Below are 19253 nucleotides of genomic sequence, written 5' to 3'. Positions count from 1 at the left end.
TCCGACGCGCTCCGCTATGAGCCAATCCTTGCCGCGCTCCTCCACGGGGACGGCCGACCAATGGCCAGGCTCTTCCCACAAGGCCCCGGGCCATCTCGGCCCCGGCCCCGGGGCGGGGCGAGCGGTCCTGAGGGGCGCGGCGGGCGGCGGCCTGGCCGGGGGGACGGGGAGGCGGCCTGGCGCCCGCAGTGACCGGGCTGGGGGCAGGAGGCGTGGGCCGGGGAGGGCAGGGAACAGGTCCGGCCGGAGGGCAGGAGCCCTTCTGTTGATTAAGGAAAGGGGACAGGGCGACGGAGAGGAAGAGCAGGCAGGAGGCGTGAGGAAGGCAGGAGGGAGTGTTGTGTTAAAAAAAAAACAAAACCAAACCAAAACAAAAAACAAAACAAAACAACCAACGGCCCTACAGGGGAAAGGCCCCTAATTCTCATCAGTGATCTAGTCTCCTGGGGAGGAGAGCAGGCTTACAAGCCTTCTAATCAACTACATGATGACAAAACCAACCAACACTTCTTAAAACTTTATTGATTTACCACTTGATTAAAGCATGGAATATTATAACAGTATTATACATAGTATCTTCATGTAGAAAACTTTACATAGTTTTTCATATTATATAATTTTCGTATTCTCTCAAAAATGTATACATCCATTGGGCAAGGAATGCTCTTTTTTAAATTATTGATATTAAATGCACTTAATACGGAGATCTTCAAAAAACTTAGGCATTTTAAATACATGAAAACATACATTTTACACAGAAATAACATTAAAGGTGCTGAACAAACTGAATTTACATATTAAAGGGAGCTGCACGTTTGACAGAAAAAGCTTGGTTCTACTTCAGACTAAAAGTTACTACTTTTAATCTTCCTCATTTTTAATAGTAAGACTGAGCTAAAATTTGGGGGGTGGTTGCTTGTATGTGTGGACATTGTTTCAGATTGTTCTGTTTACAGATGGGAGACATGGATAACAAAGCACTGTAAAAATAATATTTTCTTGTACTGTAAAACACAACAGTCAACATGAAAGGGAGTTTTCAGGGTTTTCCTCATTAGCATCCTCCCCCTGCCTAACTATTTCCTAGACGGTTCCAAAATAAGAAGTAATAACAAATATCATGCAGTCTCCATATTTATACCATTATAGGTAAATCAGTTTATAGTTTAACTTGTTGCATAACACTACTTGAAAAGTCTAAGAGGTTACTTTTTGTTACTTCATGTATTGCACAGATGTCTCGATCTCTACCAGGATATGCTGACACAGAATCTTGTTCTCAGTCATAGTTCCACTGAAGCCAGTAAAACCACTACAGGCAGATGAAGTCTTATGTCAGCAGAGTCAGGACAAGATCAGAACCAGCAGTGACTACTGCAGGAGTTTTGGCTCAGCATTTTTAGCTTCATTAAGATGTCTATGGGTTATGGTCTTTCTGACTGTATAAGGGAAACCAAACACCTGATGTGAATACAACTGTTTCAGGTATTACACTTAACATACCATTCTTATTGCTTTAACATGTACAATCAATTCTAGAAAATTGACAGGATTAAGGCTGTTACAATCCAATTGCATTCCAGTCCCGCTTCTCTTTCATGCACTACAGAGTCTAGGATGTTTTGATGTCACATACCTAATTTCAGCAGTTTATAAATGGTATAAATACAATAAAAGCTTTACTTAAGTAAAAGAACAGTCTCAGAACTAAGGGTGAAGGAAAGGGTTGATTAAATGCCCTTATTCTATATGCAGTGATAGTACAAATGTTGCACGTTACAGTAAAGAAAGCCCACAATGCAATTGTAAAGTAATGTAAGATGTGAAAATTAAGAGACTTGTTTCAAGACATGAGTTGTAAGGCTTTCCAAACTGTACAATATAGAAAAAGCATGCAACTTTAAGAAGTTTGTTGTTTTGATAGGAGATAAGGGTATACATTCAATGAGACAGTGACACATTCAAAATCTGAAGAACAAAGTTTCAAATATTTTCTTTAGGACCATAAGAAAAGGAAGAGACTACTCTTACAGATTTAAATAGAATTAAAATAAATACTTCATTTTTACTGTAATTGATGAAGTGACATTACCAGGGAATGAGCAACTATACTAAATGCAAGCAAAAGGACATTTCAAATGCAGCAAGTTAAATATCAGCATTGCTTATTTTTCGGTCTTTTCCTATTGTAAAATATAGCCATATATTCCCTTCTACTAAATATTAGTGTATAGATTTTTATCTAATGGGTGTTTAAAAGTTAAAGAGCTGCAATCACCATTTATTTTTCTTTGGTTAAAAATAAAAAGTAAAAATAAAAATGTGAAAGCATTATCACTACTATTGACTGCAAAACCATTCCCAAACAATGCTTATGTAGAACAAGCCGATTTACTGAAAAGCACCATATGAACCCTTTGGAAATAGCTCATAAAAAAAAGAAAAAAAAAAGAAAAAAGAAAGAAAGAATCCCAACAGCTCTTAGAGTGGAATATCCCAAAACAACTACAACTAAGGCCACCCTACCAGGAAACTCAATTTAAAAAGCAAAATAACAGATTAAACACTTAATATCATTCAAGTAGGTTGTTTGGTTGCTTTTTTTGTTTGGGTTTTTTCTTTTTTTTTTTTTTTTAATACTGTTATATTTTAGGTTTGCTACTATGGATAGCACAGCAGTTAATATAACACCTTTGTTTACATTATTTTACAAAGTGGAACCTCTCCTCCAATCCTGCCACACTCTTCCAGTTTAGAGAAGTCTTAAAACTTGAAATTAAAACTATTTCAAAGGACAGACCTCAGTCCTGCAGTATTTCAACTGTAAACTGGTATTTTGTCATGGAAACAGTTGTCACAGGAAACGGATGCATTTCAAAGAAAGAAAAATCTCTAGGGCAAATTAAGCTGCAGTGCTAAGTCACATTTGCATCACAGATACCTTCAAAGCATAGAAATGTATTGGTAACTCTTACAATACATGAATGAACTTGTTTAATTTTGCTAGAGCAGTTTCATGGCAATTCAATTTTTATTTTCTTTTTAGATCACAATAGGAACTAATAGTTGAGAACAAAGATCGTTTGCACAAAAAGACAAATCAGAAGTTGCAGATCTGCAGTAAAAAGAGACAGAACCTCCTATGTATTAAGGACAGGACTTCTTGCTAAACAGACTTATTACTACTAAATACATTGTACTCAAGGGTAAAAAAAAGGTGGTTTTATTTGTTCTGAACCTTGTTTATAATACTATTGTATATGCTCTGTCCATGATCTGGCAATGTATGAAAGTAAATGGAAAGTTTGAAGTCTTTTTTTTTTTTTAAATATGCCTTTAACTCAAGACTAACAAGCTAAATAGAGCAGATGTTATTGTGTGCTGCTGATGTAAAACCTTCTGTAAAAACAAAAATAAGTCTCAGAAAATGAAGCACTGATATTAAAAAAAAGTTTTAAAAATTACTTGCTAAACAGGAGGAAAACCCTTTCCCCAAATATCCTACAGGCTGTCCACTTCAAAAACTGTAACACGCTGCCTGGTCTAGTCATGTACGCACAAAGAAAAACCCAGAATGATCTTAGGTGGTCATTAGCCACTGCGGTATAGTTTATTATGAACACATGTGCTAACATCACAAGGCTATACAACTATATGCATTATTTCCAAGGGGCATAATTTCTATTGAGGAATCCAGCTGATTTATCAGATTTAGCTGGGATGCAAGACTGAACAATTGATAAAGGACTAGAAGAGACAGACTTGATCATAAGAATGACTAGCATTGAAACAAAGAGGCTTTACATCTACTGTATTAACTCTGTAAGCAATAATTTAAATAAAACTGCTGATAGTTTTGTAGGATGGACAGAACAGGATTTTCTTCTTCCTCCCCAGATGCCATTGTGGTAAGAGTAACTTGCTGTGTTGATACACCAGGGTCCCATTTTTTCCCATCCATTTTAATCCATCTCTGGAACATAGCTTTATGTACAAGCTGAAGTAACCAACCCTACTTAGGGCTACCACGAAGGTAAATTCATCCCAGTTGTCCGTATCTGCTCCTCTGTTATGCAGATTTTGAACACAACACCTATACGCAGGAAGAACTTCCGTAGCACAGCTCGAAGCTCAGGAATCAGGTCAAATTGCATGATTTCACACAAGTATGGATAATATGTCGAAGCATGTGCCCTAAACTATCAAAGAAGGTATGAAAAAAGAACATTACTCTCTATTACTATAGGAAAGCACAGAGTTTTTCCACATTCATGGCTACATCAGCTTGTTAAAACATGAGGTCTCACTCAGTCAAAAGCCCTCCTGGATGGCCAAAGGGCCATCAAGCTCAGTGTCTGTTTTCTGCAGCAGCCTGAGCAGATGCCTACAGGAAACCACACACAGAGCATGCATTTGGCATTACTTCCCTAAAATAAGACTCAGACTATTTTGTGCCTCAGGGGTTTCTCAGGCTAGAGGTAGTATGAGGGACAACTTGTAGAAACACTGCCCTCTGGTGTGAATTTGTCCAGTTGCTTCTACAGCCTTTTTAAAATACCATCCACAGTACATAACGAAGCCTTACACAGCTGAACCGGTGTGTGAAAAAGTATCTCCATTATGTGTGTGTTTGGTCACCCCCACAGTGACTTGCCATCTCCAAAACTCACATTCACTATCTCTTACAGTATAATGATTCAGTCCTTTCCCTCTCTTCATGCTAATGACTTTATGCAGCTCTCATTTTTATTTCTTTTCTGGATAAAAAATAACTGAGTAAAAGTCTAACCTACATACAGTTCCATGTATGGGAACCAGTCTATATCCCTTATTCCTGTTACACTCTCCCAACTCTTCTCCAGCTCCATTAAACACCTTTCAATATGGGGGATCAGAACTGCAAACAGGATTCAAGATTCAAATCTGTCATGAATTTACACAACAGGAAATATGTTTTGTCCTCTATTCCTTTGCTCAATATCAGTTATAGGGAAGGTTAATGGAACGCTTTCTCCACAGAACTTTTACAATAAAAAGATAGTGGGATTGTGTACTAAGGAATGGCCAAGTTGCCATTTTATCTAGAGAGTTAAGACTATTCTCACAACACACCATAACCACAGGGACATTACTGAATTGCTGCAACATGGAGCAGCCAAGCCACCACTACTACCAATTTCTTAAAAAATATTGGTAAATTGCAATACAACATTCCAAACTACACAAGAGCAAAGTGAAATTACACACTTTACAATACAGAAAAAAACCTACAACAGGAAAACATACACTTCAGAAAAAGATGAAGTTATTAAAAAAAATAAAAGGTAAGCAACTTCCAGAAGTTTCTCTATACGTCCTAACGTAGTGAATATTTGCATTCACCTTTTCCTCAAGACAGCCAAGATCCTCAAAATTATTTTTTGCCATCACTGTCAAGGAACCAGAATTCCAATTTTGTAGTGGTGAAGTTTACCTCTACCATTCTTGTGCAGCTGTAATAACAGCACAAGTCCATCCTTTATTGCACAATATTTGTGCTTTTATGTGAAAGCTCTGCAGTAATTCTATCAATATTTCTATACAGCTGTGAATTTCTTGGAAACAATCTGATTTTTACAATGTAGAATGCTTGCAAAAGAAATGGAGGTGTAACAATCACTGTATTTCAAAGAGAGTACACACTATGTAAGCAAACTAGCCACCTTGCAATACTGATGATAATAAAGACTGAATTCAACAGAAGCAGAAATTAAAAGATACCTGAATGCAAACAGACATGAATTCCAGCCTGTTCTTACCTTTTCATCACTGATTTTTAGTGTTTTTGTTAAAAGCAACAGCAGGAGATTGGTCCAAGCTTCTCTGTGGCTTTCTGAGTTCACAGTAATAAAATACGCCAGGGCTTCACTGCATACACTAAAGAGATGACACAGTTTGGACAAACCATAAAGAAAACCAATTAAAAGTTTTTATAACAGGCACTGTTTGTCCTCTCAGTGTATTTTTTTTTTTTTCAAACAAGATGCATTCCCATGGGAAAGATTTCAATCAAATGCAACAACTTTAATTACACAAACTTGTCTCGATTTTTCTGTTAGAGTAGTTGTTACAGATAACTGAACCGAAATAGTTTTCATGTTGTCAACAAAGAAACACAGAGTCAGAGGCAGAAGAGTCTGATTTTCCTCATAAACATTCTGTGATTAAAGTGTTGTCACCTTCAACCTGTAAACTTTATTTCCTGATCCTTACACTGGGACAGCTTAGGCAACAGCAACATGAAAGAGTTCTCCCTCCAAATCCAGACTGCTTTAATGAAGATCTGCAGAGCTCAGCATCACAGATTAAAGAGGGATTACTATTGTATTAATAAATTTTTGGTCCTTACTGTAGACTGTCAACACAAGGTACAAACTGTACCACTTAATAAGGCTTTTTTTGGGGCACTATTTTAATTAAAGAAGGAATAGAACCTCCCCTTTTGCACACTAAAAAGATTACTATGTCCATAGATGCTGATAAATCAGATTGCTACTGAAATCCGCTGCTTTAGTGCCAACAGCAAGCTTAAGAGTTCTTCACATTTGATTAGAGATTAGTACTCTGAACTTCCATGTACCAACAACTCACTTCTCAAATAAAGGGGACACCACTACCTTTTTACATTCATTTAACAATTTTCTACATTTACCTAAGTTCCAGGTATACAGCAGTTTATACTGCACTCTGTTTAGATTACTGTACCCTATTATACCTCTAAATATCATCATGTACTCAGATGTGAAAAGTATTCATACACCACCACTTTTGTAAAAAAAGCACTTATCTCAGGCAAGAAGGTGCTTCATTTATTCCAAGTAGTTGCTTCCTTATTGCTAAATTAACTTTTAATGAAGAATGGTCATATATATATTTTATACATATATATACACACACACACACACACACACCCCCTCCACCCCCTCCCCATCTCTCCATATACTTTTCATACTCTGCTCAGCAACTTCAAACATTTGTATCCGGGGATGCACCATACTGGCTGAAAACAGAACACATCAGAACCACGCTGATACTTTTACCTAAGTAGTCGCTGTTGTATAGCATCCCAGGACTCTCGGCGGTTTTCATCCACGTACATTCGAAAGAGTATTCTCAAGCAACAAGCCAAGCTGCTGGTCTCTTGTTTTAAGAGATTGGGTTTTGATTTACCCTTGAACCCTAGAAATCAGTTACACATAGGGAGAAAGGGAACAATCACATTTGTAGTTACTAGCCAAGAGGTAAAGTTTATCAACAATACTTCCACTAGTGAACAGTAATGATTTCTTGTCCAGATAGTATCTCCTCCTCCTTGACTTTGATTTGAGACCTCATCTGTTTGTAAAGATATTTAACTACAGTAGTACCAACTGTGTAGCTCTACTTTAATCAAAAAAAGCAGGTAATTTAGCAAACAATTATTCAAGTTATCAGGAAGGAGACAAGTAATAAAAGCATGCAACACTGTCACATTAACTGCAGATTATTGCAATGGTATACGTTTGTACCTCTACAGCTAAAGCTGTAAGTGGAGCTCAGTATTTTTATCAAACTAAAAATAAGCCTCACCTGCTCTCCATAACACAGTTCGCTGTTCATAATTTGAATTAAAGGCTTTTGAAAATGAATGAGACTCTTGCAGACAATCTAGTAACTTAAAGAGGTGATGTGAAGACATATATTTATACATTCCTTGGTCTTCTGTGTCAATGTGGATGTCTGCATCCAATGCATCTCGCTAAAGGGGGGGAGCAGAGAGAGAAAGAGAGCGCGTGCATGTGCACAAGAGAGGCATGTCAATAACATTCTTTTTATATAAACTTAGAGACTTTGATATTTCACAGACCATATACCACTAACTCCAGATTCCATGTTTAGGTACAAGTGAAATATTACTGCAATACAACACAGCAGAATGGTCCTGTCAAATACCAGGGTTGTACTCCTTTCAGTAGGATATTTTAAAAGAGAGCAGTTATGATCTATCCTAGTTATTGATAAGAAAAAATAAATAAATCAAGAGCAACAAGGTAAGAACTTCCCTTATCAAGGCATTAAAATGTCATAGCAATACAATATAGAACATTTCCTCTCCTCCAGGAGCTGAGTAGGTCTGCTGAATTCTGAAAAACATCAAAATGAACTACAAAAATAGCACAAGTTTAAGCGTTGCATAGTGTAGAAATTCCCCATCTTTGGCTAATGTCATGTTTCATGAAAATTGCTCAACATTTTTAGCTAATTTCATTAGGAATTTAAGTACACCATCCCCAAAACACTACCTGAATGCACTAGCCCAAACTTCTAGCTTAGGGCCTTCACAATATCACCAAGCAAGAGCTACCTTGCACTGTTCCCTAGAATCAGAATTTTCAGGGACAAGGACGTCTATGAGGCAGCTAATGAGTTAAACTTGACCATTAACCTTAAAGTTCAACTTCTGCATCTCCTCCTGCATAAACACCTAGAGGTTGAGCAAAGCCTCAACTGTGGCTAAATAAAGACACTCAGGCTAAACAACAGAAAAGAATGCTCTCCCCCAAACAAACAAAAAACATTCTTGATGACTATGTATTCATTATAAAAACAATGGTAATATATTATATTGATAATAAAAATAATGATAATATAATAATCCAACAGGCAGACTGCCAGGAAACACTGGAGGCAGTTAAAAAAAAAAAATCACATCTTACAGTAATGACACACACATTCAGGGTACCGCTGAGAGAAAAAGGAAGAGACTATATGCTCTATTTTGTAAACACACTTCAGACTATTTGATAGTCTTTGTACTTTACTGCCACAACAAGATTATAAATAAGTCTGATGGTACCTGAGCTGCAGCCATGTGTTCGGCATCTTCCTTCTTGCTTGTTGCTGGATAAAACACTATATTATCAATGGTCTGTATCAGTTCCAGCTGTACCACACACTTTATAAGGAGGCCAGCAAATAGTTTCTGGTCTAATGAAATGGGAGTAACACAAGTTTCAGAAGCAACTTATGACAATTCACTTACAACAGACTAGCAAAACACTACACTACCATTAGCATTTTAGTGATATTTAGTGATGCTGTGAATTATCTTACACAGAGAAAATTTCTCTGCAAGGCATAAACAGAAGTTGTAAAGATGTACCCCAAGTTTAAGCGCCCAAAACTTTCTCTACAGAACTACAGAAGTGGACCAAGAGTGGCTATAAAAGGTCATTTAATAAACTTGCATGTTTTCCTTACTTGTATAAGGAGCACCTTTCCAGCTCTCATCTGTTGGATTTGAAAACTGACTTTGTCCTCTTTCTGAAGCATTTTTATCCATGCTGCTTAAAGACTGGTGATCTAGGTCTAAATCCTAGAAGAAAATGCAGAACAATTCTAGCAATCCAAAACACTAACTACCAACCAGCTATCAGTTTTCAGATTACTTCACTAATCTTAGATTCAAAGGCTTCCTGCATCCATTCTTTATATCTTATTTTACAATGACACCAAATACAAGCTCATGTCAATTCCAGTATTTGTGGTCAAGTGTATTTACTTACAATAAAATATTTCAAAAGCTAACTTAACACAAAAACCTTCAAGTTAGTTTGTTGCACTGAATTAACTCTTACCAAGTGTTTTTCAGTTGAATCTTCCTCCATTCCCACAGGCCTCCACGTTAGCAAGCTTCACAAAGTAAAAAAAAAATAAACAAAAATAGGTAAGTATTGTTGCTCTGGAATCAGGTATTAGTATGAGAATTAAATTTATGAACTTACACATGAGGAATAGTAGTTTTGAAGATTTCTAGCATACAATTGCAGGTTTGGCCCCAGACTTCAGGGCTGAATTTCTGTCCGTTTAATATTACCAGGTTTTCTAGGCAGTTTGTACCTGATCGAGCCAACTGCTCATTATCTGTGAAAGAAATGTTCCATATTTATCAACTTCTACAATATCAATGAAAAAATAAGCATTGTCTATTACTGCTCCATTAAACATTTTTACCAATATTGTGAAACACATGGTATCTTAGCTCAAAGCCTACTTATAAAGTATATTACAATAATATCAAGCTTAGGAGCCTACTGAATTAAAAATAGTGTTTAAAAATAGACTTGATGAGATTGAAATCCAAACAGTGAAGACAAAGGACAGGAGAGAAGCAGAAAGAAAGGAGAGACAAAGGAAGGAAAAGCACCAATTAGAAACTTATGATTTCCTGCAAGGTAGTTACCCCACATTTCATGCTAGCAATACACAGGATTTCAGGCATAGGATTTGGAGCTCAAAAGAAAACACATTCTTTAGAAAGTCATATTTAAAAGTACTAGATGGTTGGCAGGGGGAAGAAAAAAAAAAATCATAACTCATACATGTATATATCTGCCAATAAATGAGGTTTTTTATTCATGCATCGAAATGGAGAAAGGTTGTCGGTAGAAGATTAAACACAACTCTTTAAAAGTTTTTGCTCTGTCACAATAGCACCATAAATACATTAACAGAAGAGCTGTCTAACCAATTAAATAGAATGATCCTCCAATATTTAAGATACTGCATCCATCTATTACATAACATATTGTCCTAATAGTAGTTTTTACTCTTCCAAAATTCAGTTAACTTTCCTCTTCTCAAGTAATGAGAATTTAAAAAATACATTAATCAAAAGATACAAGTAAATAAGCTACCTTGTTTTACACACCAGTGTAACTGTGCAAGTATGTCAGGAAGAAGGATCTCATTTAAAGCTTCATAAAATTGTGTAAATACATCACAAATTGCATAAAGTGCATGGTTGCATGTAGTGGTCATCCATTCAGATTTCTATAAGAAAAAATGAAAAGTCCTTATTTTTATGTGGGTTCTTCTATGATGATAGCACTTGGCTTATACATGGCTATTCAAAGGATGTGGCCTCCGAGGAGTAGAATTTAGATAAAACTAAAAAGCCTTACTACTGCAGACATCTTGTCAGAAGCATTTGGTTGGCCACATGAATATTGTTCAGAAAACTATACATTTTCACAACGAAGCGTGAATATTCCCCATGAAAATATTCAGACAGAACAGACAGATAAGTCACTGGATACTATGACAAGTTTCATACATACCACAGAATACAGCAGAATACAAAGTATCCTTATGTTTGGAGCAGCATGGGGTAGAAATATACTGACAAGACAACACAAACTGTTGCCTTGATTGTCCAAGTTCTTAAAAACAAACTCTAATGCTTGCTTCCTTTTGGTTTTTTTCATTTTTGTTGTTGTTGTTTTGTTTTGGTTTTACCTCTGTTTGTTGTTCAGGCAGTTTCATATTATCAAAAATTCGAAACACAATTCTGAACAGATCTTGCCACCAGTGTTTTTCAAAGGTATGGCCATAACTCTTCATTATTTCAAACATCACTGTTAAGCCTCTATAAACAAACCCAACGAAAAAGAGGAAAAGATGTTAAAATGCATACCTGTGATCTTTTCACTAACTGAATAAAAAAAAAAAAAAAAAGCTTTATTACCTTGTTCGAACATCTAATTTGCAACGATTGATGATACAAGAAAGTTCAAATAAAATGGGAAACCATCCTCTGACCCATACTCTGTCCCCAGGAGCAACATTCATGTCATCACTCGTGTATTCTCTTAATACCTTGGAGATGGGCAAGAAAAAAAAAGATTTAAAGAAATAAATAAATCTCAAAAATCTAATTCTGACAGATTTAGATACTACTACTGGCACAGACAGACTTAAAAAATTAGCTTAGTTTCTACTATAACATCCAAATCCTGTAAAATGTAAATATAAATGAGACATATTTACTTGTGAAAATGTTGGGAAGAAAAATATGAAAAATAAGCAGTTAAACCCGTTGTACTTAATTTCTGCTAAAGGCTTTACAAGTTGCAGAGGTCTGAACTTTAGGAAGCAAGTTTAACAGTGGCAGGCAACAAATATATAAATATAGGTAATAAACCAGTCTACACTTTGCTTGCATATTAGATACAGCATGCATGTCTTGAAATGGTAACATATGAATGCAATCTAACTCCAGGCTCTTTTCAGCAAAGTGATTATTATATTAAGTCACACAATAGACCAATGAGGAAAAATATGCATGTTTGTAACCAATTTAACTAGATATAATTAGGGTGATAGAACAAGAAGTATTGTTTTCCAGGTCATCCTAACATCATCCAAAAAAAAAAAAAAAAAAGGACTATTTCATTCAGTTATTTCCAATTTGGACTGATGAGACTTAAAATTTTGTAATTAGTCCTAGTTTACTGCTTACATAATACCAAAATGACTGCTAATTCTGAATAAGCTTTCAATACAAACACCTCCTGCTGGGAGACTGAAGTTTGAGTCTGAAAGCTCTCTCTTAGTTACAAGATTAGTCTCAGTTTAACAGTAGAAGATAGTGTAAGAATACACAAGGGTAAAAATTAAAAGAAAATACCTGCGGCCTTTCTGAAACATATTTAGCACAAAACCGAATAAGTCTAATAGCTTCCATGCTGGTGTCCGGAAATGCAACATTACAGGCAAACTCAGAAAGACATTTTACTGCATCCTGAAATGAGTCAATTGCTGCTGGAAAGTGCTGTTGAAAAATATTTGCTGCAAAGAACAAACAAATACACTTCATAAAATTTACTGATATTGAAATCCATAGATAAACTGGCATTGATCTACAGATGTCAGCCATGGTATACCACTACCGAATGGACAAACATGAAAGGACCAGGTCTTCTGGATTAAATACGGTTCTCTGCCTTCCCTTGCATTCTTTCCCATCCCACCCCACCACCCAAATTTGTCAGCATCTCATTTTCTCAGGTTTGGTAATTAGCAATTTTATAATCTAGGATTATTTTATGGCTTCTTATATGGTTCAGTTTCCTCTCACAGCATATGCAACCCAAAATTCTTAAAATATGTTGAGAAATAACAGCAGTAAAGCTTGATGTTATCTTCTCTGCTGTGAATGAAGTTACCTAAATTTACTTAAGTTACCTATTCTGTAGCAAGAGAGGAAAAAGTAGTTAGACTTCAGACTTAAGGGCCATACAAAATACAAAACAAATCCAACATGTAACAAGCTTTTGAACAAACTACAACTCCCAAAATCTATGCAATTCAAGTTAGCAAAAAAAGTTTTGTCACTATTTGCATGTCCATAGCTCTTTTTCTCCTACATTATTTAATAGGAGAGGGCAGTTTCAGGACATGCAAGAAAGCTACGATCAATACTGAAGGTCCATTTCAAGAATATTTGAGTTGATTGTATTTCTTTGACAGTGGCAGCAGTATGTTGTTCAAATAGACTTTTAGAGCAGGTAGCCTGTACAAACTAAAGTCTACAAGCAGTCACATATCAGAGTCACAAGGTTTATGATTCCCACCATATGATACTGAATTGGCATGGAAGTTCGTGAAATGTGTTCCTTAATCCAGAACAACGTACTGTGACAGGAGCAACATACAAGTTTACTAAATCTATTCCAAACATCCAAAGTTCTGTAGCAGGATATATATATATAGTTTTTCCGGATATATATATATAGTTTTTCCTGTCCATAGCAAATCAGGCGACTTAACAGTTAAGACCTAGCTGCAGAGTTTGAACACTCTGGCTGCAAGATCTTGTGTTTATTTATCTGGAAATACGAAAGTCTTATTCAGATGGGCCTTTTAAACCAGAATCAAAGCAGCTAAGCTAATTTTGGTACACTCATCTGTCAAGCATTACTTACTAACTATGTGTGCTGTAGTTTGAAAGGCCAGCTCCACAATATTCCCATCATGGTCTGACGCTGCTTGATGAAAGACTGCAAAGATATTCTTCCAGCCTGAACGAATATTACCAGCTTGAGAGTTCACCATCTGAGCAATACAGCGTATTACCATGTCCCGAATAGTTGGAGATCTTAAAAAAAATGAAAAGTAAGAATTTCACAAGTGGCACAATTTTACACTGGCACAAAGTAACTGTGCCGCTTCCATGTACGTGACAATCTAACCCACACCAAGTAATATCTTTAAGTAGGACTAAAGCAAGCTAACACAGACATTGCAGTGCATCACACCTGTTTTTCTTCATAATATGCTCAAAAGGCCTTAGGAAGTCTTTCTGGAAGCGAAAGTTGGCTAACTCTCCCTTCTCAAGAAATTTCATTGACAGCTGCCTTAACGAGTCTACCGCAAAGATGGCGACATCTTCATTAGGGTTGCATCCAACCTAGAAGAAAAGCATATTTTCAAAACACTTACCGCCTAACGTATTACTTACATGAGTAACAAATTCATCATTCAAGTTTCGTGTCAGTCCATTAAAAATTGCTAGCACGTTCTAGTTTTCAGATATTTAGAAAATAGGTGGTTACTTTTGGAGAGGGCTTTCTCAGGCATTTGATCCAACTAAACAGACCCATGGATTTTGTATGCAACAAATGCAGAACTATAGTAGTGAGCTAGATGCTAAGAAAAAAAACCACCAAAAAACAACAAAAACTTAGGTTAAAAAATCCCCACCCAAACATGGTCCAGTTTCCTAAACAAAATAACTGTTGTTCCAGGATCACCTGTATATATTTTAGAGGAAAACTAACTTTGCATTTGATCAGAAGGATGAGACAATGACATAAAGAAAAATTACAAGTACAAAATCATATAATGAAGTGATTAAAAATCATTCCCATAATCAGTTCCATTTCTATTTATACACTTTAGATTTTTAAATAGGTGGTTCCTTTAGGTGCCTTTACTGGATTTTTTTTTTTTTTTTTAAATATCACAACCTACACCACTAAGAACATAAAAGGAAAAAGCTGATTAAAGAAATTCTGCTATTCATGTATGTTCTGTAACTTGATTTTTAAAAATACCTTATTGAAGTGATCTCCAATCACGTGCCAAATCCTTGACCACTGCAGCCTAATGCGATTCATGTTGTAATATGATATCTCCACTATCTTCTGCAGGCTGAACATCCGTGGATGGTGTGGGGAAGCCAGCTCATCCATGGAAACAGCACACAGCCATCGGACAAAATCAACTGAACATTAAAACACACTACTGTAAGTTCAGGACGTTACATCACAAGAGTTCCTGTAACCCAGCAAATGGTCAGCATACATACCTATTGCATTTCCATCCAGCCTAGTTGATCCTGTAAATATCCTATGGAACAAATAAATGAGTTGCAGTTTTAGCTGCGCATCCACAAGAGTCAATCACATCTTAGTGCTGTAGGCAAGTGTCAGCACATCCCCTGGAGGTACTTTACAATCCTCCATGCCACGAACTCTGCGACTGCTTTATTCTTACTCCTTGGCAGCAGTTCATGTCCTTCTCCTAGTCTAAGCCTTCTCTTCCCTGCTGCAAGTCACAGTCCACTATGCTCCTGCCCCACTGCAGGAAACAGGTGCAGGCTCACAATTTTATCCAGGACAAGTAGTGCTGGAATAGTCATTTGGATGACAGTGTGTTAAATTTCATAGGGAGAATAAAAAGACATGAAGAAAGATTTGCTGCAAGACTTTACTGGATGTCAGCCACCTACTTGATCTTTACATAGTTCAAGAATACTCTAAGTTGTGGCCATCAAAACAGACAGCAGAAAGACTATGGATGCACCATTTTCCCTTCTTGAGTCTTGAGGGGAGTTCAGACCACTGATCGTGGTTCATATAGAACACCGGTAAGCGGAGAATGTTCCCATATCTTTTAGACTTTGATATGGTAACAGACATTTACATTACAATAAACACTACAAGTCTGAATGTATGATTCTACAGGCTTGCCCAATATTTTCCATAATGATAGAAAAGTCCCCTTCCAACACATGGTTTATGATAGAAGCATCTCTTTAGAAAAGATTTTAGAAGGACAGATGAGAAAGATAATGATTTAGAAAAGAATGCAGCGACTAACGAATAAAGAGCTGAAGAACAGCAAATAAAGAAATGCCAAAATACTGATGTTTACAAGACCAAAGAAAATTCCATAATTTACTAGAATAAGGGCATTTATTAATTTCAGATACCTGTCCTGTTCAGCCTAAATTTAAAAAAAAAACCAAACCAAACCCCAAAAAAAACCCCCCAAATACACAGAATACCTACATGTAAGTTAGAGACAGTTATCAGATTTGTAAAACAAAAATAGCTGAATACTGTAATACCAACCTAATTCTGCTCTTCACTGGCTTACTCCAAAGAAAAGGCATAAAAACACATGAATATACACAGTGCCCCTTCTCACAATACACCACATTAGTTATACTGTTATTTCATGACAGTCTTTTGTTTTGTGACTATTACATGCCTAAAGAGATATACTTATTGGGTCCAGAGAAAGCACCTAAGTATCAGCATCTTTCTCACAACAGAAATAGGCTTGAAGAACAAAAGTTCCTGTCAAGAGTCTGTAAATAAAGTGAAAATGGTCAGTAACTTCAAGTTATGTTTTCCCCAGAAAGAGATTATATTCTCAGTACCTGTCTACTGCCACCACTACGCTCTGCGAACTGGTCTCTCCCACAGACTCTTGAATGCTTGCCATATGCCGTTTATCAGCTCCACTTCCAACGAGGTTACCTGCAATAAAAGCCATTAAAACCCAGTATTTAGCATCATGAAATCGTGACTTATATTAACCCCAACTTTACACAAGTAGACAAAGACAAGTGACTACTGCTTCCAATTAGCTTGTAATTTATATGGAGAAGATGCCAGATCTGTGCCAGATTATTACAAAATGAAACAACCAGTAAGAAGTATGGGGTTTTTTCCCCTTAGGGCATCGTGTTTCGACCATCGTGTTTATTAACAGATGCAATGCTGTTAATAAAAATTGGAAATGATAAAATATTATTTTAAAATATTAACTCTAAGTCAGATACAAGTAGTTAATGCCAGGCACAGTTCTGTTATATTCAGCATCATCACTGTGTATAGCACTAACTCCAGAGTATTTTCAAATTTAAGTGTTTCCTTGATGGTTTTCCAAAGATTGCGGCAACTTGCCTTGTCCCTCTAATTTAAAGCTTAAAAACTAAGGTTTGTTTCTTGTACATAATGCAGGAACAATAGAAGCTGGAACAGCAAGCCCAACGTGCAGGGATAAGAAATTCATTTGGAAAACCAATTATCAATCATTGAAACATCTATTAGTTCCTAAAAATAAATGGCTGATGTTTTTACTATTAAAAACAGAACATAAAAAAGAAAGAACTGATAACAACAGTAATGAAACCATGACTTAGTAAGTATGGTAAAACAGTTTTGACAACAACATGTTCCAGCAAATAAATCTGGAGGAGTTTTGTTAAATTGCTTAACCCAATTAAATTACAAAGTTAGAACATATTTGGTAATTACTAATACATCTTGAAATATATGATTCCATTTTTTTAAGTTTCATTAATCCAATATAGCTTCCCCTGGAAGCAAGTAAATATATTTTAATATCTTATAACATTGAGCTTTCTTAGCCATCATAGTTCGCTTATATGTGCATCTTTGTGAAGTCCAAGATTATTAATCTCACCTAATCCCAGGCCCATAAACTCTTCCCCTCCAGATGCATAGCCTTTAATGCTTCCTTCCCTTTCACGTCCAGAGCCAGATAAATAACGAGTTTTCACTCCAGTTCCTATAAGTTGTGCTAGTTCCAGCTGGCTAATACATTTCAAGATCTAAAAACAAAAGATATTTAAACATTGTGTTTCCTGACACCATTATATTTTTATTCTTAACAACTATTTTATATTTATATTTAATATTTATAACCTTCCCAGGTTCTCTAACCTTTAAAACAACTTTGACAATGGTAACAGTTTTGATATAACTGAAACATTACCAATACAACTGGAGATAAAGTTGAGTGATTCATTCAAGAGCACCAGCTGCCACCAATCGTTCCAATACGAGACAAAATAAACAGTACCCAAAAATCTAACTTGGATCTCTAACTACTAGAGGAAACCTTTTTATTATTTCTTATAGCATCAAGCTTCAAAACTATAAACAACTTGGAAGTTCATCTTCTAGAGAGTTCATTGCCCCAGAGAGATGAAAAGACTGAATTTTTGTAGCTACCAGTTTGAGTAATGATGTTTCAACATAGACAGTGAAAACGCTAAAGTTGTGCCTTGCCATCAGCACAAAATCTACTATCTCTTCTTTCTTACTCCCCCACTGCAACATCCCTTGGACTGGCACAAGCATTTGTGAGGGTATGCTGTAAGCCAGGTCCAAGTAATTTGTCAGCAAGAGAATATTTGGGTCATATTATCATGTAGCCAAAGGCTAGTGCCAAAGAACAGAATGCAGCAGGAATGCCCCTTTTAGCAGCAGCACAGATTTAGACCTGATTAAAGAGCTCCTGGAAAATATGCTGTAAGAAAATACATATGATCCTGACAGCCTATCCTTACCTATCCCCCACCAAGTTATTTTAGCCCTAGTTTTTCATGTGATCATGGTATAGATGTTGCCAAACACTGCACAGACAAGTCTGGACCTGTGAGCTAGTATATTTTTGCATTCTTGTTCATGTAAACAATAGTTTCTGTGCAGAATTTTCTGAAGTCAAATGAGATATTAATATGGTTTTAATTCCATATCAAAAGCACCTACAAAAATTACAATATTGGTCACACAGTGTATATAGGGTCTGCCAGAAAAATGCAATGCATTTTTTTACATATATGTACATACACACACACACGTATATATAAACCACTAACATAATAATGCACTTGAATCCACATTTTAAACAGTGTTCTGACACATGCCGGGAGCTAATGCATTTACTAAAGAACGAAACTAGTAGAAGAACAAAATCCTGCAAGTTTTCAGAGGACAACACAGTTGCACTATTTAAATTAATCAAGTTTTTACCTCATGCCAAGAGTTCCCAAGATAGTTGCCATCTGTGTGAGCGACTGTAATAAGTGTCTTAATGGTATCTATGTTCTTCTGTTTCATTTCTGTAATACTGGAACTGGCGGTCAACAACGAAAAACGAGCAAGGGCCTGTACATAAGCATCTCGTTCGAGCTAAAAGACAGAGAAACAAGCACCATAATCAAGTCCCTGAAGAGCTAGAGAAAGCTACTTGTCCAGCATGCCTACACAATTGCCCTTCTATGTATAGCTGGCACTATTAGAGCACTTTCCAGCTGAAGAGGAGTGGGAGGCAAGTTAGTAAACGCTCTT

The 19253-nt window shown here is 36.4% G+C and overlaps 1 protein-coding gene across 3 annotated transcripts in view; it reads right to left on the bottom strand.

The window, feature by feature from the left end:
* Positions 1–81: 81 nt before the first annotated feature.
* Positions 82–19253, bottom strand: part of ARFGEF2 (ARF guanine nucleotide exchange factor 2) — a 38942-nt gene continuing 19770 nt past the window's right edge. Inside the window, exons 20-38 of one of the 3 annotated variants that reach the window (XM_075018930.1) lie at positions 18936–19094; positions 17581–17728; positions 16529–16628; positions 15170–15210; positions 14916–15085; positions 14118–14269; positions 13785–13957; positions 12488–12648; positions 11546–11676; positions 11317–11446; positions 10716–10851; positions 9804–9942; positions 9657–9711; positions 9280–9394; positions 8876–9006; positions 7609–7777; positions 7080–7218; positions 5799–5916; positions 82–4199 (exon numbers count right to left, since the gene is read on the bottom strand). In XM_075018930.1, the coding sequence (XP_074875031.1) occupies positions 4023–4199; positions 5799–5916; positions 7080–7218; positions 7609–7777; positions 8876–9006; positions 9280–9394; positions 9657–9711; positions 9804–9942; positions 10716–10851; positions 11317–11446; positions 11546–11676; positions 12488–12648; positions 13785–13957; positions 14118–14269; positions 14916–15085; positions 15170–15210; positions 16529–16628; positions 17581–17728; positions 18936–19094 (2544 nt within the window). In that variant the 3' untranslated portion in view covers positions 82–4022. Of the gene's footprint in view, positions 4200–5798; positions 5917–7079; positions 7219–7608; positions 8163–8875; positions 9007–9279; positions 9395–9656; positions 9712–9803; positions 9943–10715; positions 10852–11316; positions 11447–11545; positions 11677–12487; positions 12649–13784; positions 13958–14117; positions 14270–14915; positions 15086–15169; positions 15211–16528; positions 16629–17580; positions 17729–18935; positions 19095–19253 lie in introns of those variants that run through there. The other 2 variants (XM_075018920.1, XM_075018938.1) reach the window with 2 other exon arrangements.

The sequence above is a fragment of the Buteo buteo genome, chromosome 2 (assembly GCF_964188355.1).
Source record: "Buteo buteo chromosome 2, bButBut1.hap1.1, whole genome shotgun sequence".
Classification (NCBI taxonomy): Eukaryota; Metazoa; Chordata; class Aves; order Accipitriformes; family Accipitridae; genus Buteo; species Buteo buteo.
This window is presented reverse-complemented; position numbering and strand designations above follow the sequence as displayed.